Raw genomic sequence first — 25,707 nt, 5'->3', positions numbered from 1 at the left:
GTACAAAATGTCAAAGGTTCTGTGCTGTGCTGTGTCATCCTTGGCAGAAGAGCAGAGGGTAAGAGAGATGTGGACCAGCACAGGTGCTCTGCTTGCTTTATAGCCAGCTGCTCTTATGCTAACTAGCTCACCAGGCCAGTGTCCTCAGGACCTGCTCCATCTCAGCTTGTGGGGCTGTGGGTGTGGTTAAGGGGCAGAGTGCTTGCTTCACATGGGAAGGCCTAGACTGCATGTCCAGACCCTCAGAAAACTGGACCCTGCTGGTCATCTGCTCCAGAGGGGACATTTCAAGCACTCATCATCTGAATTGCAAGGAGTCAGCAAGTGCTTCCATTTTTACTTTTGTTAGGAGCCTTGAAAGACTTCCTGGGGACTATTAAACAATCAGGCTACAGGGCAGCTGGAAAGCAATGTCTTTCCCTCCAGTAAGACCTACTAGGGAGATGGCGTTAGGAAGAAGTATTTCCATGTGCTCAGGAATGAGAGGATCTCAGAAGACCTGAGTGATGTTCATTGGGTAATAATGACAGATTCTGATAACAAGGCAAGGAAGGAAGAAAGAAGCTAAGACAAGGTTTAGGAAAATGGGAATCTGGCTGGTAGACGCCATATTGGAGTGGATTGCAGGAAGGAATGGAAGTAGGTAATAATAGAAACAGTTATTAAAATTCATTATAGAAGGGCTACAAAGTTGGTTCAGTAGTTAAAAGCAGTTTGTTGTTGTGGAGGACCTGAGTTCAAGTCCTAGCATCCACATGGCAGCTTGCAATCATCTAAAAACGCTCAGGTCGCAGGTGGTTGAGTCACCATGTGGAAGCTAGGAATAAAAACCTGTATCCTTTATAAGAACAACAAGTGCCCTTGAATGCCGGGCCATTCTCCAGCCCTGCACTTGTTCTTTTGGTGCTGGCATTTCTTAGCCACTTGCTGCCTGTCCGGAGCTAGAGCTTTGTACTTTCTCAGTGACTAATCAAGGTGATCACCCTGCTATCATTTTACTTATGCAAGGAAAGGCCACTCAGCACCTAGTTCAAGTTGTTTAGTTTGTCACCAATAATGGAGAGCTGGGTTGTGAGACACCTGTCCATGCTGCAGCTTTAATAGGCAGATGTTCATGGAATTAAAAAAATATAAACACACACATCTACATTAGTTATTGGGGTGATGTATAGCATAGTGCATGATGCGTGGAGGTCAGAGGGCAATTTGTGGGAGCTGTTGGCTCTCAACTTCCACCATGTCAGATCTCAGGATTGAACCCAAGTTGTCTGGTTTAGTGGGAAGTATCTGTACTTGGGAAGCCACTGGGCAGCTTAGTTCAGGGATGACAGAAGATGTTACAGACACAGGAAGATAAAGGAGGGTCACAACTTGCAGAATGTTTTCATACATTAAGAATAAGTCAGGTGGGGCAAGATGGTGCTGTCCTTGGTACTGTGTCTGATTTTGTGGCTGGTGGTCCCATGCTCTGCTCCCCTTGTCCACATGGTCAAAGTTCCATATCTGGAAGCAGCCCAATGCCAAGTCTAACTCGCTGAAAGTTGGGCCTACCTTGGGAACCATGGTTTTCCTGTGGATTTATCTCATCAAACAGCATAATGAAGATTTTTTTGAGTATAAAGTAAATGAATAATCCTTGGAAATATTTAATATAGTCTACTTCATATGATAATCATGGTCATTCCTCTGGAGTCACCCACTGTTGACTTGTGGATATGAGAAAAAAAGTTGTATGTGAATATCAGTCAAGTCAACACATGCATTTTGCATTATTAAATTAAAGAAATAAAAATATGGCACCCGCCGGGCAGTGGTGGCGCATGCCTTTAATCCCAGCACTCGGGAGGCGGAGGCAGGCGGATCTCTGTGAGTTCGAGACCAGCCTGGTCTACAAGAGCTAGTTCCAGGACAGGCTCCAAAGCTACAGAGAAACCCTGTCTCGAAAAAACAAAAAAATGGCACCCAACATGGAGCCCACATTTCCACAGAGGGCCAGAGAAAGCTGGAAAAACCAAAATAAAACAAAACAACAAAACAGATATGGCTCCTTTAGGAGCTGCTGCTGTGTAGCAGAGCATTTGAACAGTCAGCATGCTAAGTAGAAACAATAAGCTAAGTAAAAACAACTGCTACAGAGTGGGTTCTAACTTCCTAGAGCTTGGATAATTAAATGTAGTTCTTGGTTATATGCAGTTCTCAGCCAGGCCTGTGGGCTTAAGTTTTGGCTTTCATGGACCTAAGGAGGTGACAGAGCTGCTTAGCAGTTTAAGGTTTGGCTCATGTGATCAGAAAATGCTACAGGTATGCAATATACTTTAAGCAGGTTATAGTGTGTTTAGGTGCTTAAGAAAAAAATGGATATAATGGTCATAGGAAAAAATAAATAGTTTAAAATTTTTAAGTCTTTGAAGAAAGAGTAAGGTTTTATATATATATATATATATATATATATATATATATATCCATGTAAAGATGGGAAATGCACAAGGGGTCTGGATCTTATATGAAGTTTTGTTGACTTTGAATTTTTTTGAATGCTGATGTACAAGCAACAGCTGAAGCATAAACATAACTAATTTTAATAATAAAAACCAGGAGTCAGAAATTGGGGTAAAAACCTGAAAGATCAGAGAAGCAGAGGAGCAGTTGCCAGTTACTTCCTACCTCTCTCGTTCATCCATCCAAAAGGGCTTAGATCCTCTCTCTGTCCCATCTTATTACTTCCTGTCTCCTCTCTATACAGACATCCCAACCTCTATGATGGCTAGCTCTGCCCTCTGATTCCAAACAAGCTTTATTTGTTAGAACACAAACAAAATATCATACATTCCCCTCTTTTTAATCTAAATAAAAATCAAAGGTTTTAAATGACATAGAAAAATGATATGCAGCCGGGCGGCGGTGGCGCACGCCTTTAATCCCAGCACTCGGGAGGCAGAGGCAGGCGGATCTCTGTGAGTTCGAGACCAGCCTGGTCTACAAGAGCTAGTTCCAGGACAGGCTCCAAAGCTACAGAGAAACCCTGTCTCGAAAAACCAAAAAAAAAAGAAAAAAAAAAAAGAAAAATGATATGCAATAAGTTTAAAACTGTATACAAATATATAAGGCAATAATTGCATTAACAATGTCTAGTCCATTTGCATTTGACAAATTCAGAGATAATACTCCATTTTCTACCTATCTTTGTGACTACAAAGTGTTGCACCTCATTTTCTATCCTAACTTGCATAACCAACCCAGAACTATCTTTTATGTCTCTTATAAAAAAACCTTATACATTTTACACCTTTTTATTGTGCATTTCTTTTCTGACTTTGGTAACAAAGAAGATTATAATGATAACTAGTCTTTAACTCCATCAGAGATCTAAGAAGTATATATTACCTAAGTAAACACAGGAAGTGCAGAGCAAACAACTTCCAAAAGTAAGAAATGATAGAAACAGCTGCCTGCAACACTGCAGCATCCATTTTCAGCATACACACCTAGAATATCTGACGGACTTTTCTGTAAAGCAGGATTTTTGAAGGACTTTCCTGCCTTGTGTTGGCAAAGTTCAGCAGTCATTTTCTTTTGTGTCCCATTTGTCCAGTTTGGAGTTATACTGTCAGTAGTTGAGGCAAGGGCAGTTTCTTGCCCAGTGGCTAACTTTTGCTACAAAGAAAGTAAACTCCATATGAACTTTCTTCAGTGTTCATCATCTTCTCAGAAGTAGATTGGTGCTGCCAGGAGCAGACATGTTTCATTGTCGTAAAACAAAAAAAAAAAAACAGAACATTACATTATTAAAACATCTTAAATGTCATATTCTGTAGATATCTGAAGTGTATGAAGACCACCTGTCTATCTAAAATATATGTTTGACCCTGAAAACATATATAACATGACAAGTTTGAATGTAATAGGTGACTAATTACTAACCTGCATTTCCTTATTATCCTAAATAGTTTGTAATTATAACTTTCAAGGATTAAAAATTTACATTAGTTTGTTAAATGAGTTGCATACATACAATACCTTAAACAATAGTAGAATCATATGTATATTATGTTCTAACATAAATAACCTTAAATTAGTATCAATATACAAAAATATCTTAAGAGTAGAAACATATTCAGTATAACAAAAATAACCTCAATTTTGTATCAATATACAAAATTTATACCATATAAAATATTTAAGACTAGTAGTTGCTTTTTTGCTTTAAAGGTAGATTCAATCTACTCTATTCTTTTATCCTATCACTTCTATATCCCCCCTTTTTCTTTTTAGAACAAGATCCTTGAATCTAATGTTTTGTTCAGCTTTTTTCCTGACCATTACCAATGACAATTTGCAACCAACCCTCCATAAATGAAGACAAATATCCATAACCTACTGAATGAACAAAAACCGTCTACCCCACCTCTTGACAATATGGGCGTTGTGGTTAAAATTACTTTCTGTTGTCTGGAGGTGATGGCATCTTTAGGGGACCCTGAAACAATTGGGATAATTCTCAAGTCCTGGAAGAGCTAGCTGTACCATTTGTTGTCCAGTCTGTATGTAATAGGAAAATGCAGGTCTTATCTCACTCAATCCTGGCTAGAGTAGTCTGTGAGGCTGGACCATGTCAGTTAGCAACCTTAAAATTGTCCTGAGCAGTTTGTAGTTCAAAGCTAATCTTTGGGTGCTGTTTGTCAGTTTAGTGACTTTACCATTGCCCATTATTAGACATGGTCATGGTTTACTGCAGAAAACTTAAACATTTTAAATGTCATATGCAGAAGATCTCAAAGGATCATACTTCATTATGTACATCAAGAGTACAAAACCTTCCTAGATACCTGATACTCAAACCTGAAATCATGTACAGGAAGTTAGAGGAAGCTTTTTTCTAGAATTAGATAGTATTCAGCTGGGCAGTGGTGGTACACACCTTTAATCCCAGCACTTGGGAGACAGAGGCAGGCAGATCTTTGTGAGTTTGAGGCCAGCCTGGTCTACAAGAGCTAGTTACAGGACAGGCTCCAAAGCTACAGAAAAACTCTATCTCAAAACCCCCCCCCAAAATTAGCATTCTGTATGACCATTCATATAAAATGATAAAAAGTTTAATATATATTAATTTTGTAAATTTTGAGTATATATATATATATATATATATATATATATATATATGTGCCTTAAGAACAATTTTAAAGAGTCAAAATAAAACCAAAGAATTATAAGATTAGTGGTAATAGAATAGTTCCTAATTTTGGTTTTTCTTCTGTCCATATTAGATGGCTCTTCAGATATGAGAAAGAGTTTGGATTTTCCTTTAACAAGTATGCTTGTATTTAGAGGAGAGAGCCATACTCCAACTCCAAAGCCAGCTTTAATTTTTAATTGAACTGGAAGTACAAAAAGACCATTTATAATAAATTATATGTCTGTAGAGAACAGCAGAAGCAAACATTTGGGAAGATTTATGAAATTTTATCCTGCTGGAGATGTGATATACCAATAGGCCAATTTACTATTTTTCTTGGAACATTTCCTCTGGATGATTTGTCCTTTATCTATAGATATCTCATTTTTCCAATGGTCTTCAGATTCCTTAGTTGGATGCCTTCATTTTCTGGGAAAGACAAAAACAAAACCCTGCCCCAACCCTAACTTTGGAGGTTTCTCGTTTGGCAAGTTATATCTGATCAAATGAAAAACATTTTTTAGTCTTATAAATTGGTTCAGATTGAATGGTCATGCTGTTTGATGAACTATGTTCTCTTCTAATCAAGAGGTCTCTCTTGCTCAGATTTAATCTTTATCAAGTTTGATGGTATCCATAGTTTTTCTTATGTGGGAAGCAAAAGCAAAACTTCTTCCCCAACATTACATATATCCTGGTTTCTATTCTGTGCCCAACACATCTTTAAAGTATACAGCCTGATTTAACTCAGCAGTTTTTTCCTATTATCCAATGTCTCTCTATATCTGTCATTTCTTTCTCATGAGCATTTAGAAAATTTAAAGTTAATAAATTATTGTGCAATCTATCTCTGGGAGGCTGCTGAGAGACATGGGATTGTAAAAGGAACTGCTGAATTAACCTAGCATAGACACTTTAGGGATGTCTTTACTTTAAAATGGAATTCAGAAAATGTATTTTAAAGGGGAAAAGGTTATGCTTTTATAACCATAGGAAATGAAAGGCATTTCCTTCAAAATTAATAGAGACCAGACTTGATTGAGGGATACCCCCTGAAAATCTTGGCTATAGACATACTGAAATAAACCCAGAAAACAAAAAGACAAACAAAATAATACAAACAAAAAATCAATAAGACAGGTGACATATATGCTGATCCCTTTGCATGGGAACATCTCTGAGACTGAGTAAGACATGATAGATCTTGTTGGTCAGAGTCCTCATGACTTATAAAGTTGACAGATGTCTTTTACCTACCCAAACTTAAAACAAACAAAAATAGCATCTTTGGCTGGCTTGTGTACAATGCAGTCCATACTTGTGTTAATGCAGATATGTATGTTTCCCTTAAAAGTTTGTGTTTTCAGAGCAAGTGGACCACAGACCAATGGAAATGGGTGGCCCAGGTGATTCAGTCTTTCAGAGCGCCTCTTTCCAGCTTCCTTTTAGTTTTGCATCCAAAACCAACTTCAAAGCTGCTAGTTGAGATGGTTCAGTCTCACAGACTATTCTAGCTGGAACTTAAGATAAGCTTTGTACTTTCTTATTAAACAGAGACTAGACAACAAATGTTACAGCCAGTTTTTATACGAGTTGACCATTGTCTCAATTTTCTCAGGGTCTCCTGTGGATGCTGTACTCTCAGAAAACAGAAAGTAGTCTAGAGAACACAATGCCCATATTCCCAAGAGGTCTGGGAGGTGTTTTTGGGTCATTTGGTGGGTTATGGATGTTTGTCATCATTTATTGGGGATATACAAATATGGGACAAAAAGACAACTATTAATCTCAAATATTTTACATTGGTATGGATTTTTGTATATTGATACAAATTTAAGGTTATTTTTGTTATACCATATATATTTTCTACCCTTCTTTAAGGTATTGTACCTAAGGGGCTTATTTAAAATTGCAATTTAAAGTTCTAGTCCTTGAAAGCTATTATTACAAACTGTTTAGGATAACTAAAAAAGAGGTTAGCAGTTAGTCTTCTCTAACTATCTATAATCAAAAGTGTCAAAACTTGTAGTCATGCCGGGCGGTGGTGGCGCACGCCTTTAATCCCAGCACTCGGGAGGCAGAGGCAGGCGGATCTCTGTGAGTTCGAGGCCAGCCTGGTCTACAAGTGCTAGGTCCAGGACAGGCTCTAAAAAAGCTGCAGAGAAACCCTGTCTTGAAAAACCAAAAAAAAAAGAAAAAAAAAAAAAACTTGTAGTCATATTAGGTATGTTTTCAAGGTTAAACAGATATATTTTAGATAGGTGATCTTCAAATGCCTCAGTGACCTACAGAATATGGCACTTAAGATATTTAATAACCTGTCTTTTTATGACAGCAAGACATGTCTGCTCCTAGCAGGACCAATCTGCTTCATAAAAGTATGATGGGTGTCAAAAGACTTCCATATGGAGTTCATTTTGATTGTGTCCATGCTAATCATTTGGGCAAGAAACTGCTCTTGCCTTGACTGCTGACAGTATGCTGTACAAACTAGACAAGCAGGACACAAAAGGAAAAGACAGCTGAATTTTGCCAAGACAAAGTAGGACAGTTCTTCAAATTTCCAGCTTCACAGAAAAGTCTATCAGATATTCTATGTCTGTATGCCAAAGACAGATGCCCCAATGGTGCAGAAGAATCTTGGGTGATTGTTCAGGCAGCCAGTTGCTTCTGTCATTTCTATAGTTTTGGAAGTTGCTTGCGCTGCACTTCCTGCTTACTCAGGTAATATTATATTCTTCTTGGGTCTCTGATGGGGTTGAAGACAAGATAGTTATTATAGTTTTTCTTGTTACCACATTCAGAAAAGAAACTTACATGAGAGATATAAATTTATAAGGTTAAGGAACAGGGCTTAAATTGTTTATCTAAGAAAATGTTTTGAATTCTAAAAAGATAATTTTGTGTTGGTAATACAAGTTAGGGTAGAAAGTAAATTAGGTGCACAACTTTGGACTTACCAAGATAGAATAAATAATGGAGTATTTTCTCTGAATTTGCCAAATGCAAATGGACTGGATATTGTAAATGAATTTTTGATAATTGTTCTTATTATATATAGTCTTACTGTGTTAAATCGAAAATATTTCTCTTCATTAGGCAAAAAGGGGAAGGTTGTTTAACTATGCAAAGATATGTTGCATTTGTTTAATTATGTAAAGATGTGCTGTTGTTTTACCTTGCCTGGCCAAGGCACCTGATTGATTTAATTAAAAACTCAACAGCCAGCAGTGAGGTAGGAGGTATAGATGAACTTTCTGCCAAGGAGATAAATAGGAGGAATTTAGGCTCTAAAGGAAAGAAAAAGAGAAGGCAGAAATATGCCAGGGCCAGCCAGTCAAGACACAGAGATAGCAGGAAAGTCAGACATACAGAATGAAAGGTAAAAAGCCCTGAGGTAAAAGAACTAATGGGATAGCCTATGTTAAGGCTGAGCATTCATAATTGATAAGTCTCCATGTCTGTCTTTGGGAGCTGGTCAGCAGCCCAAAGAAAATTTCAACTATAAAAATACTTGCATCCTTCACACACACACACACACACACACACACACACACACACACACACACACACACACACACGCACGCACGCACGCACGCACGCACGCACACACACACAAAGTCAGGTGTAGTGCCACACACCTTTAATCAACTCAGAAGGCAGGAGGATCTCTGAGTTCCAGAACACCCAGAGATACATAAAGATGCCAACAAGAAACAAAACTCCACAAATGAACAAAAGGAGAGTTGACTAGACAAAGTAAGGGTCAGAGGCACAGTGAGGTCCAGTTTTTACTGGACTGTTGATATTTTTCCAGAATAGCCTCCAGGTCATGAGAACATGCAGACGTGGTAGATACTTGGCAGGATGACATGTTGGTGCCTGCACCTCGAAGACCGGTGTTCATGACACTGAACCCACACAGCAACTGGGACTTGCCCCACTCAGAAGCAAGATGTTACTGGTTTCCATGGATAGGGCTCAACGCCCTGGGGGTGTGGCTGTAGTGGTGACAGAGCAGCAAGATACATTCCCGTGTGCTCACTGGCAGCTCTTATTTATTTCCCCACAATGTGAAGGGTGATCTAACTTTTTCAAGTGCATTTCATCACGCCTGACACTTCTGCACCTTCATTCAGTTCTCCCAAATGCTAAATACTTGGAAGGCTTTTACCTACTACAAATGACATGAATTTTAAACATTAAGGGCAGCTGGAACCTCGGTAATGGTGAACCTCTGGGTGCAGTGTTGGGACAAGGACATTTCTGGATAAAGGTACCAGCATGGAAAATCGTAACCTTTCCACTAAGCGCACAAAAATAATTTGTATTCTCTAACTTTTCTATTCCATTTACTCAGTGTGCATCATTCAGGTGCCACAGTTCGTGTGCAGATTCAGAGGACAATTGGAAGAGGTTGTTCCTTGACTTCCACCACGAGAGTACTGGAGAGCAAACTCAGGTCAAGGTCAGGACTGACTGCCACTGCTTTAGCCACTGAGCCATCTCACTGGTCGTATATAGGATTAACATGGCATACCAAGTCTTGTTTTTCTTACATTTTTGCTAAAGTTCCTTGATATTCACTTACATAAGATAGATAAGGTGTTTAATGTGGTTTAAGGACTACAGGCTGCAGGGCTTCATGGACCAATACTCCCAAAACCTATTAAAACTCTGAATTTTGTTAAGTGTCAGTTGTTACACATGGCTTAATAGAAACTGAAAACGTTTTAGATAGCCCTACATATTTAATAATGAATTGATGGGAATGCTTTAAAAACCCTCTGATCTATGCTAGCAAAGTACTGTCCCAGGCAGCTGGGTGTTCCAGCCTCCCCTATTATGAGACAGTCCCTCAATGCAGCCCAGACGTTTCCATGAACTCAAGGCAATCCTTGTCTCAGCCTCCCTAGCACTAGGATGACAGGACAGCACTCTCACATCTCAAGTTTTGCCTGCATGTTTGTACATCACTTATGTGCCTGGTCCTTGCAAAGTGAGAAGGGGGTATTGGATTCCCTGGAACTAGAATTACAGTTGCGAGCTACCATGTAGGAGCTGGAATAGAATTTCCAGAAAGTATGGACAGTGCTCTAACCACTGAGCTTTCTCTCTAGCCCTCATCTATTCTGGAACACAAATCAGTTTTCAGTTTCTACTTAAATTAACTATAATGTGTAATCCCGAAAGCTGGAATTGAAATTCAGTGTTCAAACTAAAACCAAACTTCTTCAAAGTGTTTTACACACATTGTCAATCATCCATGAGTAATTTTAATATACAGACAGTGCCTACTTGTATACCGTGAGGAATTAAAAAAAGAAGATCCTTTGGGTAAAAATACAAAATATAGTCTATAAATCAGAAATCACCTGTTCTGTGCTCCATCTCCCACATCTGAACTTTCAAAAGGACATCTTTACAAAGTCTCGTCCACCAGGCACGCACTGTAGTTCAGACATGCTGACGGATCAGTTCTCATACAGGTTGGATTCTCATCTGTAAGCCTGTCAACATTTTGACAGTTATTTAAAGCTCCATCCACTAACCCATAATGACCTGTGTTATCCACTGTACAGATCAAGCAGAGAACAGGTAGATGGATTCTGTCTTACACAGCAGGAGCACAAATACCTGGTAACGCTTCCTTCAGCCGCCAGTCTAGAAAAGAGAGTACATGAACATGCTTCCAGTTCTTACTCAACAAGCCTGCTCCCCATTTACAGACAATGAGGATAAAGGCATCACAACCAAATATGGGAAACTGCTTCTCTTTATTTAGACCTTAGGAGAAAAAAAAATGAACTTTGGTCACATAGTACCTTTAAAAAAAATCCAGTTTTACATATTTCTAAATACACAGGACTAAAGGAGCAGAGAAATAATTTCTTCTGTAAAAACTGGCCAGATTTTATCAAAACTTTACCACACACTGAAATCAAATCATATAAAGACATTTTGGGTTCGTCACCTTCTGAATGATGTGACGGCTGCACCTCCACCCACCAGTGTCCTGTGCTTGCTCCTGTGCTGCCTGGTCTGAGCGGAGACTTAACAAGCAAGGCCTGTCAACAACGGTCTGCAGGTGGCCGCGGGGCCAGCAGCAGGAATACCCATGATGCACAGGTCTACTTTAACAAAGTGTCATCAAGGGAACACTGCTCATGAACACGTCACAGTATCACATGAATTACATAAGAGAAAAATAGGAACAAACCTCAAACACAAAGATGAAAGAGCTACCACAAACAAAGTAAGTGTCCCCATAATGCATCTGCAGGGGTGAGAAGGTGGTGAGAGGGCCGACGATGCTAATACGGAAGGAAGCTGAGTACAGTATTTATTTCTCATTTTATACAACTCTGACTCTTTACAAAAATGGTTATAGTCATGCCTGGAAAAGTGTAACCCATGGCATTTGAAAGCAAACACTCTTTGTAGTTATTTAAAAGGGCCTTTTTAAAAATTATAATACAAAGGTCTGTGCTCTATAAGCAGTCCTCCACTGTGCATTATAACAATAAGGCTTACTTTTAATACAAAGACTACGTGTTTAATAGTTATGAGCCGCTGGACTTGACAAACATCATCTTATAATTGCTCTTCGCATCTTTTTTGCTCTTAGGGTCTTCTGCATCATCAGGATGCTCAGCAGCATGGAGTTCTTCTGCAGACTCCTCCTTCTCAGACTCAGAATCACTGTCCGAGTCATCTGGACTCTCAGCATCAGGTGAGTCGTCGTCATCGTCATCTCCAGCCACATCACCTTCCCCATCATGATCTTCTACCTACAACACCAAACAAAGGCCTGTTAAGGAAAAATAAGCACCACTGGCCACTGTAGAACCTCGGAAACTGGGACCAATCCTATTTTCATCTGTCTTAAAAACGGCCCACTTAGCTGGGCATAGTGGTGCAACCTTTAATCCCAGCACTTGGGAGAGGCAGGTGGGTCTCTGAGTTCAAATCCAGCAGGGGCTACATGGTGAGATTCTGTCCCAAACAAACAAATTAAGCAAAACAAAAGACCAGCTCACTTGATAGTATTAGGTTACTATTTTACAACTTAAAATCCCTGGCTGCCAAAGAGAGCCTGGGGACAGTCACCTCCGACTTTAAGAAAAGCTTCTCAGGGGCACCTGTCTACTTTCCCTAGCTCAAAAAGGACTGTATTTTCTCTTCCCGATACAGCTTCTACTAGTAAATTAACACTGTACCAGTCATTACACATCACATGCATTACAGAGACCACTCAGGAAAAAGCTAAGAAACCTAAGCCAGGATTTTTAACTTACACGAAATATTTTATCTTATAAGCATTTATTCATACCCATTAAAGTCGTGCCTAGAGGGTAAGCAGAATTTCCAGTAAGCCAACATTAGAACACTCGTGTTGAATCCTTAAGAACATCACTCTGATTATGCAGCGGCAGGCGTGCTATAAGAGTACTGTAGGTATTTGACAGGCGCTTCCTTGTCTATTTGTCTATTGCTTGTTCTCTTCCTCTAATAGCACTCTTGGCTGTTCTGGCAACCCGAATATCAAAGTGAAGCTGATTACGCCCCAGTTAACGGAAACAGTTACTACCTCGCTGAAGCCAAGTCCACAGTGCCGCCGGTACCGGCCCGAGAGTTTACTGTCCATGCTCTGCTGGTACTGAGACTCCAGGTCTTCACTGATTTTCTTGTCCTCTTCCCCTGCGAGTCCATTGTACTTTGGTTATGTGTCAATCAATGATCACACGAAAAGACCCACAACACAGGTGCTATTCTACTTAGGCCTGAGTTCTCTAGCTGTGACTAACTTCAGCGTTCTGTGGCCACCCAATAAACACAGTAGCTGACAGACATATTTATGGTGACTTTTAGGAGCCAACCTTCTAAATTAAGTCTCTACTGGCCTTAACTCTGAAGGCTCTCTCCAAGTCACCTAAAAACCTCTGACAAACCAGAGCATCTGTTTTTGAACAGAGAGAATGAAAATGCAAGTATTCTACTCAGAGAATTCAAGGTCATCTCAAAGTGGCCTGGCAATAGTTCTTTACGCTTGTCTCTGTGTATCATCCAACAGAAACAAACTAAAAACCCCAGTTATCTGTTAATGCATCACTTCTGTGTTTGTACTTACTTCATACTATGACACAGAACACTGACAGCCTAGTGAACCCCACTTAAAATTGATGGTCCCCAACAGTGTGCACTCAAGACTTTGGGTACGGTGCAATTTTAGGTTCCAATCACAAATATTTGTGCTTCGGGTCATTTTTTCTATACAGCTCTCTCAATGTTTTTGGTATTTATTATTCAGCAAGCATGCCATGTGTTGAATTGTTATAGCACCTTCATACACATATATCATTTCATTTTGCTACAATTCTCAATTTTAAGAGGAAGTGTTAAATGCTAAAATTATTTTCCACTTTGCAAAGCTAATGTTCTGCTTTACAGAACAATGCAAATTATTCTAAAATAACTAATGTCAGGAAAATGAGAGGTCAACTGATTTCTGAAATATAATATGTAAGATAGATCAGTATAAAGTTAAACGATTCAGTTAAAATTGCTAGATTTAATTTAGATTATGCTGTTAATTAATAGCAACCAAGACTAATGGTTTAATTTCCAACAGACTGATTTAAAATCAAATTTATTTGCAGTTTTTATTTTAAAAAATTTCCCATTTTTCTTTTCTGGTACTGGGAAGTCACCCATGCCCGGCAACTGTTTATACCAAAAGGATGTATTTCCAGTCTCCCTTAGAATGCCTTAATTAACAGAACTATGCATAGAAAAGCATAAAACAACACAGACTTAGCTCTCTATTTTAATGTTTTACTTTCTTACCTGTTCGGAAGTGAGATGTTGATTTGTGATCTCCTATAACAAGACGACCAGTGTGTTCTTTCTGTAAGAAGGTTAAGAAAAAGTATTAAAATTGAAATTGCTCATTCAGTGTAATTACTGAACGTCCATTACTATGTAGTGGAAACTATATCAGGCTTCTGGAACATTATGAAGATCAAGACATAAATCAAGATCCCCATCTTTATGGAATTACACCCTAGCCAGGGGAAGAATTAGAAAGAGGTACACAAACGTAGTCAGTAAGTAAATCATTTGCTGCTAGAAGGCAATATCATCAAAATAAAATAGGGACTAAGGGAACAGAAAATTCAAAGGTTAGAGCAGGTTGGATTTTTTTTTTTTGAGATTTTTTTTGAGACAAGGTCTCACTATGTAGACCAGAGATCTGCTTGTTTCTGCCTCCCAAATACTAGGGTTAAAGGCAAGAACCACCACCATGCCCAGCCCAGACTAGAATTTTAAATGAGATAGATAACAAGAAAATTAAGCCAGCCCAAGCATGCTCTTTGCTGCCAAGTGCCCTGCCACTCCCACCCCTGTTTCTCTGTGTTCTGTCTTGGAACTTGCTCTGTTCTGTACACCAGGCTGGCCCGTAACTCTGTCTGCCTCCTGAGTGCTTGGATTAAAAGTGTGTGCCATCATCATGCCTAGGCCTACTGATTTTCATTAAAACCTTTATACCATCTATTTGTGAGGTCTCAAGAATATCTTACAAAGAAAGCAAATTATTTATGTAGATTCAAAGCAAAATAATAGACTTATAATGTACCAAGTAATGGAAAATGGAAATGCCCATTATTCTTTACAATACATTAAAATTAACTAGTTAATCAAATAACAATAAACTCTCAACTTCAACCTGTCAAAAACAGACCTTAAAAGAATTTAATACAAAACATAAAAATAATTTGATTCAAAATAACTACATAACTAGTTTCATTTTGTTAGTTCAGTCCACTCTTTATAGTTCCTATTTCATTTCTGAAAGTAAAGAAAGGACCCATGACGGGGAAGGAGTGCATGAGATTCCAAGCACTGCTGAAAGCACATGTGCAGACACCTGTGTGCCTGCCTGTGTCTCCACCTAGGGACACACCCTATGTGTGAGCACCATTTAGGTAGATAACCCATCTACTGATCACCAAATTTTACAGATTCAGTTAGGATTTTTCTTTAGTACTTTCAAAGTTTTCATTCTAGTAGTTGAACATGCACCCTAAATTATTACTTTATATACCTTTCAACAAATTTTTATATATAGAAGTCAAGAGAGAATGTGTACTATGAAAATCTGAAAATCATACCAAGAATTATGGATTCACTACACAAATGTGCCCTGAAGGCTCTGTGAGGGTTTGACTTCCTCAATTCCTCTCCACTCAGAAGCATCTGTTAGGATCTGGGGAACATAGCCTGCAAATTTAGTAATTTCTGGGAAGCTTTACTGGCCACTACTATAAGCTCTCACAGTCATGATTCTGTATTGGTTTCAGTTTCTTCAAATACACAATAGCTCTCAGCACACAGCCATCTGTGACACCCAGAACCCAGAGTGCTGCTAGCATGTAATAGGCATCCAGTAGCTGCACTGCACTAGTCAGTGAAATGCACTAGGGCTCCCTGTGCAACAAAAACAAAGGGTGGGGTTTTACCTTGAGGGCTGAAAAGAAGAAAATGCTCTCCTAACGCTTTCCAATGTAAAACACTACGGCTAGGAAAAGAAGGGTTCAGAGTCCTCTCTTAGCCCCTGTGACCACACCTTTATAAAACTGGGAGTACTACGAAATACATAGAACATTTCCAAAATTAGCCCTCTGATAAGGGATATTCTCATGGCTGTTACTTTATGGGCAGAGGTTTCTACAATATAACATGTTTAGAAATGTCTTCTATGTCTGGGTGGTGGTGACACACGTCTTTAATCCTAGTCCTCAGGAGGCAGAGGCAGAGGCAGGTTGAGTTCTGCCTAGTCTACCAAGTGAGTTCCTGGACAGTCAGGGCTGTTACACACACAAACTCTGTCTTGAAAAACCAAAACAAACAAACAAACAAAACAAAACAAATGTCTTCTATGAAAACCATCAGCTATCAGGCAATTAGTTGAGTCTACACAAATCCAATTTTCTCCACACAGTCTCTAACCACACAGCCAAAGGTACAGAAAAGTCCAGAACTGGTTCAGAAATAGTATAAACTCAAAGTGTTTGGTTAGGCTAGGTTTAGTTCCCAAAGCCAAAAATAAACCAAGAAGAAAACGTAACCTGAAGTGCCCCTTCCTCCTCACTTAACCTGAACACAGCATTATTTTTAAAAAGATAAAAACATAAACATATAATGCTTACCTTTCCTGCACCCATAAGTCTCAAGAACTTTTGTTTTCTCTCTTCATTGCCTAAGTCCGCTGCTTCCCAATTGCTAGATCCAAGCTGCAAGAGATTATCTTGTATTTTGTTTTTGCATTTACAAATATTAAAATATTTAAAGTCCGTCTGTGACTCCAACTTTTCTTCTGTCAGTTTTAACTAACTGGGACTCGTGGTTCTCAGGAAATTAACCAACATGTCACATGGGAATTTAGCTAGGCTCCTTTCTCTCCCCTCATGGCAGAGCCCTTTACTTTTGTTACTACCACAGCTCTGTCTTTAAAGCCTGCAGAGGCCAGAATTAAATGGCATGCTCATATATTACTGTGCACACACTCCTGTTTCAAAGTCTTTGGGTCCTGGGCTCCAGGATGCAAATCTGTTAACACCCACTGTGATGCCCTTTGATACCCACTGCCCTAGATCAAGCCCTGAAGGGGACTAGAGCACCTAGTACCAGAAGGCTGCCAGGATTGGTAACCAGAGCTTTAAAAATTCTGTTGGGCCAGTGAGATGTCATGATAGGAAAGGTGTTTGCAGCCACGCCTGACAACCTAGGCTTGTTCAATGGGATTCACAAGGTGGAAGGAGGAAACTGCCTTCTACAAGTTGTCCTTTGACCTTCACATATATGACATGGAATGATGTTGACTGTGCACGAACATGCACACAAATAGAATATAATAAAAAAACTACTTTGCTGATATTCTAGGAGACAGCATGTCATCATAATCTTTCAGTTTTTTTCTGGGGGGAGGGAGGAGAAATTTATTTAGAACCAAAATGTTATCATTTTTATTCTTACAGACCCTCCAAAAGACAAGAAGAAAATTTACTTTTAAAAAGACTAACATACTCCCAGCACTCGGGAGACAAAAGCAGGCAGATATCTGAGTTCGAGGCCAGCCTGGTCTATAGAGTGAGCTCTAGGACAGCCAGGGCCACACAGAGAAACCCTTCTCAAAAAAATAAAAAGCAGACAAAAAGACAAAAAACAAAACAAAAGAAAAACCCAAAACATTGCATCTTTCAAACAACAACAGGTTCACTGGATTGTTTTGTCAGTTTAAGTACTATAGACTCCTATTAACTATATTTTTCTATACATTTTGAAACAAACGTAAGACTTCATTATACTCTACCAATCACTTCAGCCATACTAAATATGACTAAAAGGAAACCGTGAAACACTTTGGCAATTGTGTCAAAATGTCAAGTTATCATGGATCTGTTGTGCAGAATTAATTTTCCACCCCTGCCCCTCAAAAAAACTGACTGAAGGCATTTCAGAATCAAGACTTTAAGAGAAGAGGGCTGGAGAGTTGACTCAGTAGTTAAGAACCATGGATACTCTTATGGGAATCTAAGTTTAATTCCCAGCACTCATGTGGCAGCTCACAACTGTCTGTTAACTCCCAGTTCAGTAAATCCACATGCACTCCTCTGACCTGGATGGGCACCAGGCACACATGTGGTGCAGACACATATGCAGGCAAAATGCACCCCATACAAAAAATTAATAAACAGTAAAAACAATGAAAAATAGCATGTAGTATAGAATTATGGGCTAAAAATAATGAAGTCACGTACAAATAACTCAGACTGATTCTTTGTATTATAAAGTACTTTTCCAACCAATGAATCAATGTGAGACAAAAACAAGAATAAAAGAATATGGTACCCTCATCCTGAAAGCCATTCAACAGGAAGGGCTCCGTTTTGCAGTAAGAGTTTCATTTTGCAAGAAGAGCTGGGGCCATCTCATTTTTCTAAAAGGATGCTTGACTTTTACTTCATCTTTTATTGTATGTGTGCAACATTTACTTGATTTGTAATGGGCAAAGGCTGAAGGCAGGTGTGCATACAAAGGTGACTAAAAGAAAAAGATGATATAGAAATGAAGACATTCATTGGATTGATCATTCTAACTAAACTTATAATAAGAAAATGAAAATGTTTTACAATTATGGAGCAAAGGTGAAAACCTTCAACACAAAATGGTAAGTACTCAGTTTTCAAAGAATCCAAGTATTACATTTGACTATGAAAATGCAAGTATGGGTAATGATAAAGCTGAAACTTACTAGAAGTAGCTAAACAATCTTTAACTGTATCTTCTTGTTCATACATGGTGCCAACGAGCAATCAGCTGTATCAACAAGATACTAACTCTTTAGGTTTATAACTGATAAAATCAGAAGCCTACACAGTAAAAGTTTGGATTTGTTATTGTTAAATTTATATTAAAGTTCCTAGTAGTCATTAATATTCCCCTTGTATTTCTCTGAAAATTACACATAAAGAATTTTTGAAATTCTAAATAAATTTTTATTTAAAATAAAAATATTGGCTTTTTAAAACAACGAAAACTCCTCCTCAGCATACGAGAGTTAAAGCTTTTTCACCACACCAGTCCCACTTGTTCTAAATTATATTTGGTGGAGGGGATTATATGTTCTCATAATGCTGGCTGCCTAACTTACACATCTCTATTCCTTTCTATGTGACGCACAGGTCTTTTTATAGGTCAATTAGTCTTAAATATTTCTAACTCAATATGATAATAAAGTACCAATACTGCCCCAATTCTTATTCTCACTAAACCACTTGCTCTATGACATTTAATTTAGTTTTAATTCCTTATTTACCAAGTCTTTTCAGAAGTCTATTTTATGATGGTGGATGCCTATAATCATGAGATGAAGGCAGCACTGTCTTAAGTCTATCTTGGTGCTACACAGAAAACTTAATACCAGCCTCAGCTACATACAGCCTTTAGTCAAAACCCCAAAGGCTGGGGGCATAGCTCAGTGGCAGAGCACTTGCTTAGAAGGTTTGATTCCTGGGTTTAATTCCGAGAACCAAAAACCAAATCACCACCAACAAAAAAACAGTCTCAATAAAACAGTAAGAGCATACATGTTAAGAATCTAATCTAAAAATCTCTGACTCTAAAGTTCTTCTGAATGCCAACATGGGACAAAGTATTCATTTGGCCTCAAAAGGTAACTCACAGTCAGGGTAGGTGCACTCAAACTACTGTGTGTATGTGTGTATGAAACAGGTGAATCAACTATCTATACTCAGACGTTATCCTTAAGATAGCTTATGAATATGGAAATATTCCCAAATCAACAAATTCTGAAACTCGAATCACACTTGCCCTCAGCCTTAGGGGTACTCAACCTGCAATGTTCTTTAACTTCCACTTCCATTCCCTCTAGAGCTTCTCAGAGCAGTTCAAAAAGCGAACCAACAGATAGATAATAAAGGACACCAAGGCGCCAAGTGAGCTGATCCCGAGCCCTGGCCACAACTTCTGCCTATTTCACAGCATACTGCATGGGACCAAATTAGCTAGTATTCTTCAAACCACAGGGTTAAAGCTTATACATAAAGCCCAGCACACATATATCCACAAGCACATAGCAGCAAACATCTTGACAAGGTTTTTACCTAACTTATCCTATCTTCCTTCTATAATCTCTAATCTCAATTGTTTCTAAAGCTTTTTTTGTTCTTCCTTTCCAAGAACAGCAAGCACATTTCATAAATGCTACATTCTGAAACACACTGCCTGACAACTACTTGTGATTCTTTACCTCCCACTCTGATAAAACAGCTTTCAAGCAAACCAAATGACCCCCAATAAACTCTTCATTACTCTTAGCATAGACTGCAATCAAGTTTGCTTTTCATATACATATCCCACTGACTATTTACCTGAGCTTACTTCTATGCCATCCTTTTCCTAGCATTATACTCTGTGATATCGACTTCCAGTATCTTTTTAAAGTGTTTGGTTGCCCTCAATTATATGTGAAGTCATTGAATCAAAAATCTCAAATCTTTTACATGCAGTGGACAGTAATACATTACTGTTAGTTGATTTTCTAGAATTTCCAGGTGTATTTTGAAAATATAGATGAGATTAAAAAACCCAATTCGTAGTAAAAATAATAAACATATACAAAGGAAACTGACTTATGAAAACCACTGCCAAGGGCCAAGTTACTGTATAAACCATAATGTAACAACACAATCATTTTTATGACAGTATAGCAAAGTGCCAGGTTCTAATCCTGAAATATAACTATACTCACCTTTATAAGGCAATACTTATAGGATTGGATATCTATCAGCACTCAGCTACTTTAAATTGATTTCATCAAAGGCTTTCTATTAAATTTCTAATGTCAACTAGATTTTTCAATACAGCTAAAAGTTGTTTTATTTCTGAGTCTATCAAAGCAGGCATGTGACATCCCTGCAATCCAGTTAGTATCAGGAGAAAAACAATGTAACAATTCTTTTAGATCTATTTTAAAGTCTAGATCACTAAAAACCTAGATAAATTTCTTAACAAATGCAGGAAGATTGTATTAACAATGTAAGATCTAAATTCCAGAGCAGGGAGGGCAGTGGGCATGAATAAATCTCAGTAGATTTAGTAGAACCAGTAATTCCCCCAATTTTATATTGATTACTAATCTTCCTCAAAGGGTTAACATTTATTTAAATGCTCTTACTATTCTGGTCCTCACCTCATTTTCCAATCAAAGGGTGGCTCTTAGTAGTCTCTCATTAACATAATTCAGGGAACCTTTTATGGCTCACAAAGGACGCATGAAAGACACCAAACTGCACTAAAAATTGTAATCCTGAAGCTGATAGTGTATTAATAAGTTAAATGAGACCAGCTTTAACCTATCTCAAAGATGACTTCCTCATGTTCTCTTCCCACTAATATCCCCATCAATGTTCCCAAGCATTTCATTATAGGAGAACCTAGTTTTAAGTGTACAAGTTTCCATGACACTATGCTAAAGCTAAGACAAATATAACATAAGCATCATATTTATTAATCTTTCAATTCCCAGAATCTGGCACTGCAGTCAGTATTTAACAGGTTATAATGGGCAGTTTAGTATTTAAACTTATAAGCTAAAGGCACGAGAGGAAAGGTATCTGACATCAAAATGGGATTTCTGGGTCTCAATGCCTCTGACCTCGCCATTATTCCATTACCAAATTGTCTATTACAATCTTCGGCTTAATGCTGGTCTCTGTTTATTATGACTGGTAGAGATTAGGGTAGCAATTACCAGTATACTGCAAAAAAAAAAAAAAAAAAAAAATTCAGGCCAGAAAATTTGTACAAATGTGATTGACTATTTCGCCATTGTCAGAGGAGCATTTTAAACCTAAAACGGGTATGACATATCTATCCTGAAATGCCTAAGAAAGGAACTTCAGCAGCCGTCCCGTCCCCCCTCCTCCAAACGCAGAGACATCTGAATTTATCTGGAAAAGAAAAAGCTCTTTTCCTTTTCGAGCCTTCTCAGGGTTTCCTTCCTCAACATCTCCTCTCACCGCCGCCCCCTCCCTCCCCCCTCCACGCTGGTCTTTGGATCTCTCAGCTCCGGGACTCTTCAAACCCTCAGATTTTAGTAAGAAAAAGGAGACATCCCCTCACTTGCGCCCCCCTCCCCTCCAGTCACTTAGGGCGCTTCCTACTCCATCCACCCTCCCCGGCCTACCCCAGCCTTTAGTAGGCCTCAACCCTCATCCATTGTTATTTACATCGTCGTCGGGGGAGGCTGAACGCTTCACCCCGTGTGGGTGAGACTCCCGGGCAGCACTCATCGTGGCTGGGATCCCGACCGGGATACGCCGAACACACTCGCAGCTCTCCTCAATTACGACACCAGTTGCCCTCAACTCAGCCACCGGCCCAAGCAGCGCCACTCCAGAACGCAGAGCCCCTCCGGGCCTTCTCCGCCACAGTCGTCACTGCTGCGGCCGCTCGCCGCCCCGGAGCACTCCGGGAGTTGTAGTTTTTCGGACTCACTTTTTACTGGCCTGACTAAGCCTTCTTCAGTGGCTTAAACTACAATTCCCAGGAGGCCTAGCGATAACCCTCGCGCGGCGTGGCGGGAGTGCCCTCAGAGGTGACGCTTTCTTCGGCGGCGTGTAGAGGGAGCTTTCCCGCGGATGGGTATGATGGTGCTCTTTGGTGAAGAACTTCGTTGCCACAGAGAGGCCAAGAGTGGGTTTTCGCTCATTTTCTGTGAGATTCTGCCCTGTTGGCAAACACACCCAACACAGTTAAACACATAGCTTAAAATGTAATGTTTGAGACGTATTGAATAGGAGTTCCTCGGCCCAAGACAAAAACCTTTTAAAATATGTTTTTTTTTCCCCCCACCCTGAACTGTGGTCTCTATTGCTCGCTCGGGATGTCTAGACAGTTCTAATGAATTTCTCGCAATTTTCTAGTATTCACTGAAATGAGTTCAGTATAATGCTGATGGCTGGTTAATTGGCTGTTTTTGAAACAGGTCCACAGGAGGGAGTTGTGGACCGCTTCCCTTTGGGCTTAGTGTGACCCGTTCTTCCTGTATAGTGTATTGAGACTTTACCGACTGAAATCTGCCTCTGCCAGATAAACCTATATCTTTTCCCCCCTTGCGGGTGGTGGTGAATTGCACATAAAACAAGCCCCTTTTAAAATTACAATACAGTGACATTTAGGAGCGTTCACACTTCAACTGTCACCTCAGTCTAGTTCTAAGACACCAACTCTTAGGAAAGATGCTTCACTGTTCTTCCCATTTGCAAGCCCGGCTCTATTTCCCGCTCCCCGTTTCCCTTTTCCCAGCCCCAGCAATGACTAAGCTAAAACCTTGGAGTTCAAGTGTTCAGATATTAAAAATGAACTTCTGCGTGTTTTCTGACCTTGATTTACAAAAACAAACAAAATTTTGTTTTGTTTTGCTTTGGTTTGGTTTGGATTTTCCAGACAGGGTTTCTCTGTGTAGCTTTGGAGCCTGTCCTGGAACTTGCTCTGTAGACCATGCTGGCCTACACACAGAAATCCGCCTGCATCTGCCTCCTGAGTGCTGGGGTTGAAGGCATGCGCCACCACTGCCTGGCAAAACGATGATTTTTGAAGTAAAACAAGTGTTTAGTGTAAACCTCCGTACTGAGTGGTGTGTGAAACAAGCTTCACTGTCAGCTTCAGTACTCAATAGTTATCCTAGTTTAACCGCTTGTTGACAAGCACTATCCTAAATTTTAGATAAAGCTGAAGCATTGTAGAATCTTGCCTCAAGTGAGGCATGCCATGCCTGTGAAATAGTACAGGGGAGGTGGTGAAGGAAGATGAGAAGTTCAAGATCATCCTCCTACATAGTTTGTTGGACAGGTCTTTGTTGGAGGGTTTGACCTCCTCTCAAAAAACCTAAATAAACAAAGCAACAAACAACCCTCCCCCCAACCAAAACCAAAACTTAGAACTGTGCACACTGAAAGACAGTTTCTTAAGTTTTGCAGTCATAGATCCAGATTCTGTGCCTTTATTTTTGAAACATAATAGCTTTTAAAGTAAATTCTATAGAAATATATTTGAAGCTATATATAATAAGCATAAAAGCAAAACACAGATTAGCCTGTTATTTCTATGTTAAAATAAACCGCAATGAAGGAATAAACCTATGAGGAGGAAAAACATTTTTAGAAGTGGTTTCTTAGTCACTGGAATTAAAATATTTTACTTAATAACTTCATAAACCCACTTAGTTTTTATAAATGCAATTATAATGGAATTTAAGTTACAAAGTAGATGATTATAATTTACTGCAAATAGATTTGACAAATTGAAATAGACACAATTTAGAACACTTAGCCATATTACTGACAAATTAAGATGGCTCAATAGCTACTTAAAGACAGCTAAGTAATTGTAGGATTAAAAAAGATTATTAGTAAGATTAGTAGCTACTAAAGAATTTTAACTTTACTACTAGATAGAAGTCCAGAAAAGTTTAATGAGTTGACAACATATCTTTTATTCACCAGATTTGTGGCACATCTGGATGGCCATGCCTTCAACTTATAAAACATCATTACAAACAAACCTCAGAATAACATAAAGACTGTATCATTAAAACAGACTTGACTGAGTTCATGCTCAGAAAGCTAGATGGGAAGATGAACTTGTGTAGTAGTAGAAACGCTTGCCTTAGAGACTCAGCAGTATTCTTCCTTGTTAACGAGAAGAGACTCGGGCACCAATGGCGGGCGCTATGAAAGACTTTAGCACTGAGACCATTTCAGTTTCATTTTTTGTTCGTGTTTTCAAGCACAGAGTGGTGGTTAGTGAATGTCTTAAGTTTGTACTATCTCAGATAGTCTCTGATAATCTTGAGTGTCTATACATTATGGAAATTTTACCAAACACTTTCAGTGGGTACATAAGGGACATATTTTCTGCATTCAAGGAATTTAGATTTTGATTGTAACGGTTTAAGTTTCAGTTTATTGATTTATCAAATATATCAGAACTATTTGCCAAAAATGATTACTAAATTACAGTCATGGTAGTGCTGAATGTCTAGGGATTGAACCTGTAAGGATTATTTTATTCTAAACGAGTGCTCACTTTTATTGTTTAGAAATATCTAGCTATTCAGATACATTTTAAATAATGAAAACATTCATAATCTTTCCTCCTATCTTTTTATCTTTTGCTGATGTTTGGAAACAAGATCTTACTAGCCCATGTGGGCCTGAAATTCTATGTAACCCAGTGTGTTGTTGAACTCACGAGTTTCCTATCTTAGCCTCCCAAGTGTTAGTATTACAAATGTTTTAGTTCTTAAAGAAATACAGCACATTAGCTACATTATCATCATCACTAACCACCCTACTATACACCAGAACTTCTTATACTTACGTGACTTGAGCTTAGTATCTATTCACCAGCCTGTCTCCATTCTTCTCTTTTCTCAGTTCTTTCTCTGTCAAACACACTCATCTTCCATGAGGTCAACTTTTAAATAATCTATGCATGAATAAATCAGTCAGGACTTGTCTTTCTGTTTCTTGTTGATTTCACTCAGTGCTCTCCAGTTCCATGCATAATGGCACGCATGACAGGATCCCATTCCTTTGTAAGGCTGAATGGTGCTGTTGTGTATATATACTATGTCATCTATTCATCTATTGATTGATGCTTAGCTTGCTTCCATTTCTTGGCTATTATATAAATAATGCTGTGGTAAAAATGGGAGCACAGATGTCTCTTCAACATACTGCCTTCATCTCCTTTGTATACATACCAGTTGGATGATTGCTGTGCACCATATGATAGTTCTATTTTTAATTTTCTGAGAAACCTCCATGCTGTTTTCTATAATGGCTTTCCCAACATCCATCCATTAGTAGTGTGTGAACTTCATCTTTTCTCGGCATCCTCACTCACAACATTTATATCGATACTACTTCTTTCTGGATTGAGGC

The 25,707-nt window shown here is 38.9% G+C and overlaps 1 protein-coding gene across 1 annotated transcript; it reads right to left on the bottom strand.

The window, feature by feature from the left end:
* Positions 1-10,931: 10,931 nt before the first annotated feature.
* C1H11orf58 (chromosome 1 C11orf58 homolog) lies at positions 10,932-22,212 on the bottom strand. Its single transcript, XM_038342202.1, has 5 exons — positions 21,988-22,212; positions 16,384-16,467; positions 14,021-14,081; positions 12,765-12,874; positions 10,932-11,964 (listed from the first exon to the last, which is right to left on the bottom strand). The coding sequence occupies exons 1-5, from the start codon at positions 22,048-22,050 to the stop codon at positions 11,737-11,739; spliced, it is 546 nt and encodes a 181-aa protein (XP_038198130.1). The 5' UTR covers positions 22,051-22,212; the 3' UTR covers positions 10,932-11,736.
* Positions 22,213-25,707: the final 3,495 nt, after the last annotated feature.

This window comes from Arvicola amphibius, chromosome 1 (genome assembly GCF_903992535.2).
Source record: "Arvicola amphibius chromosome 1, mArvAmp1.2, whole genome shotgun sequence".
In the NCBI taxonomy this organism is placed as follows: Eukaryota; Metazoa; Chordata; class Mammalia; order Rodentia; family Cricetidae; genus Arvicola; species Arvicola amphibius.
Note: the sequence above shows the minus strand (reverse complement) of the source record. Positions and strands in the feature narration are given on the sequence as shown.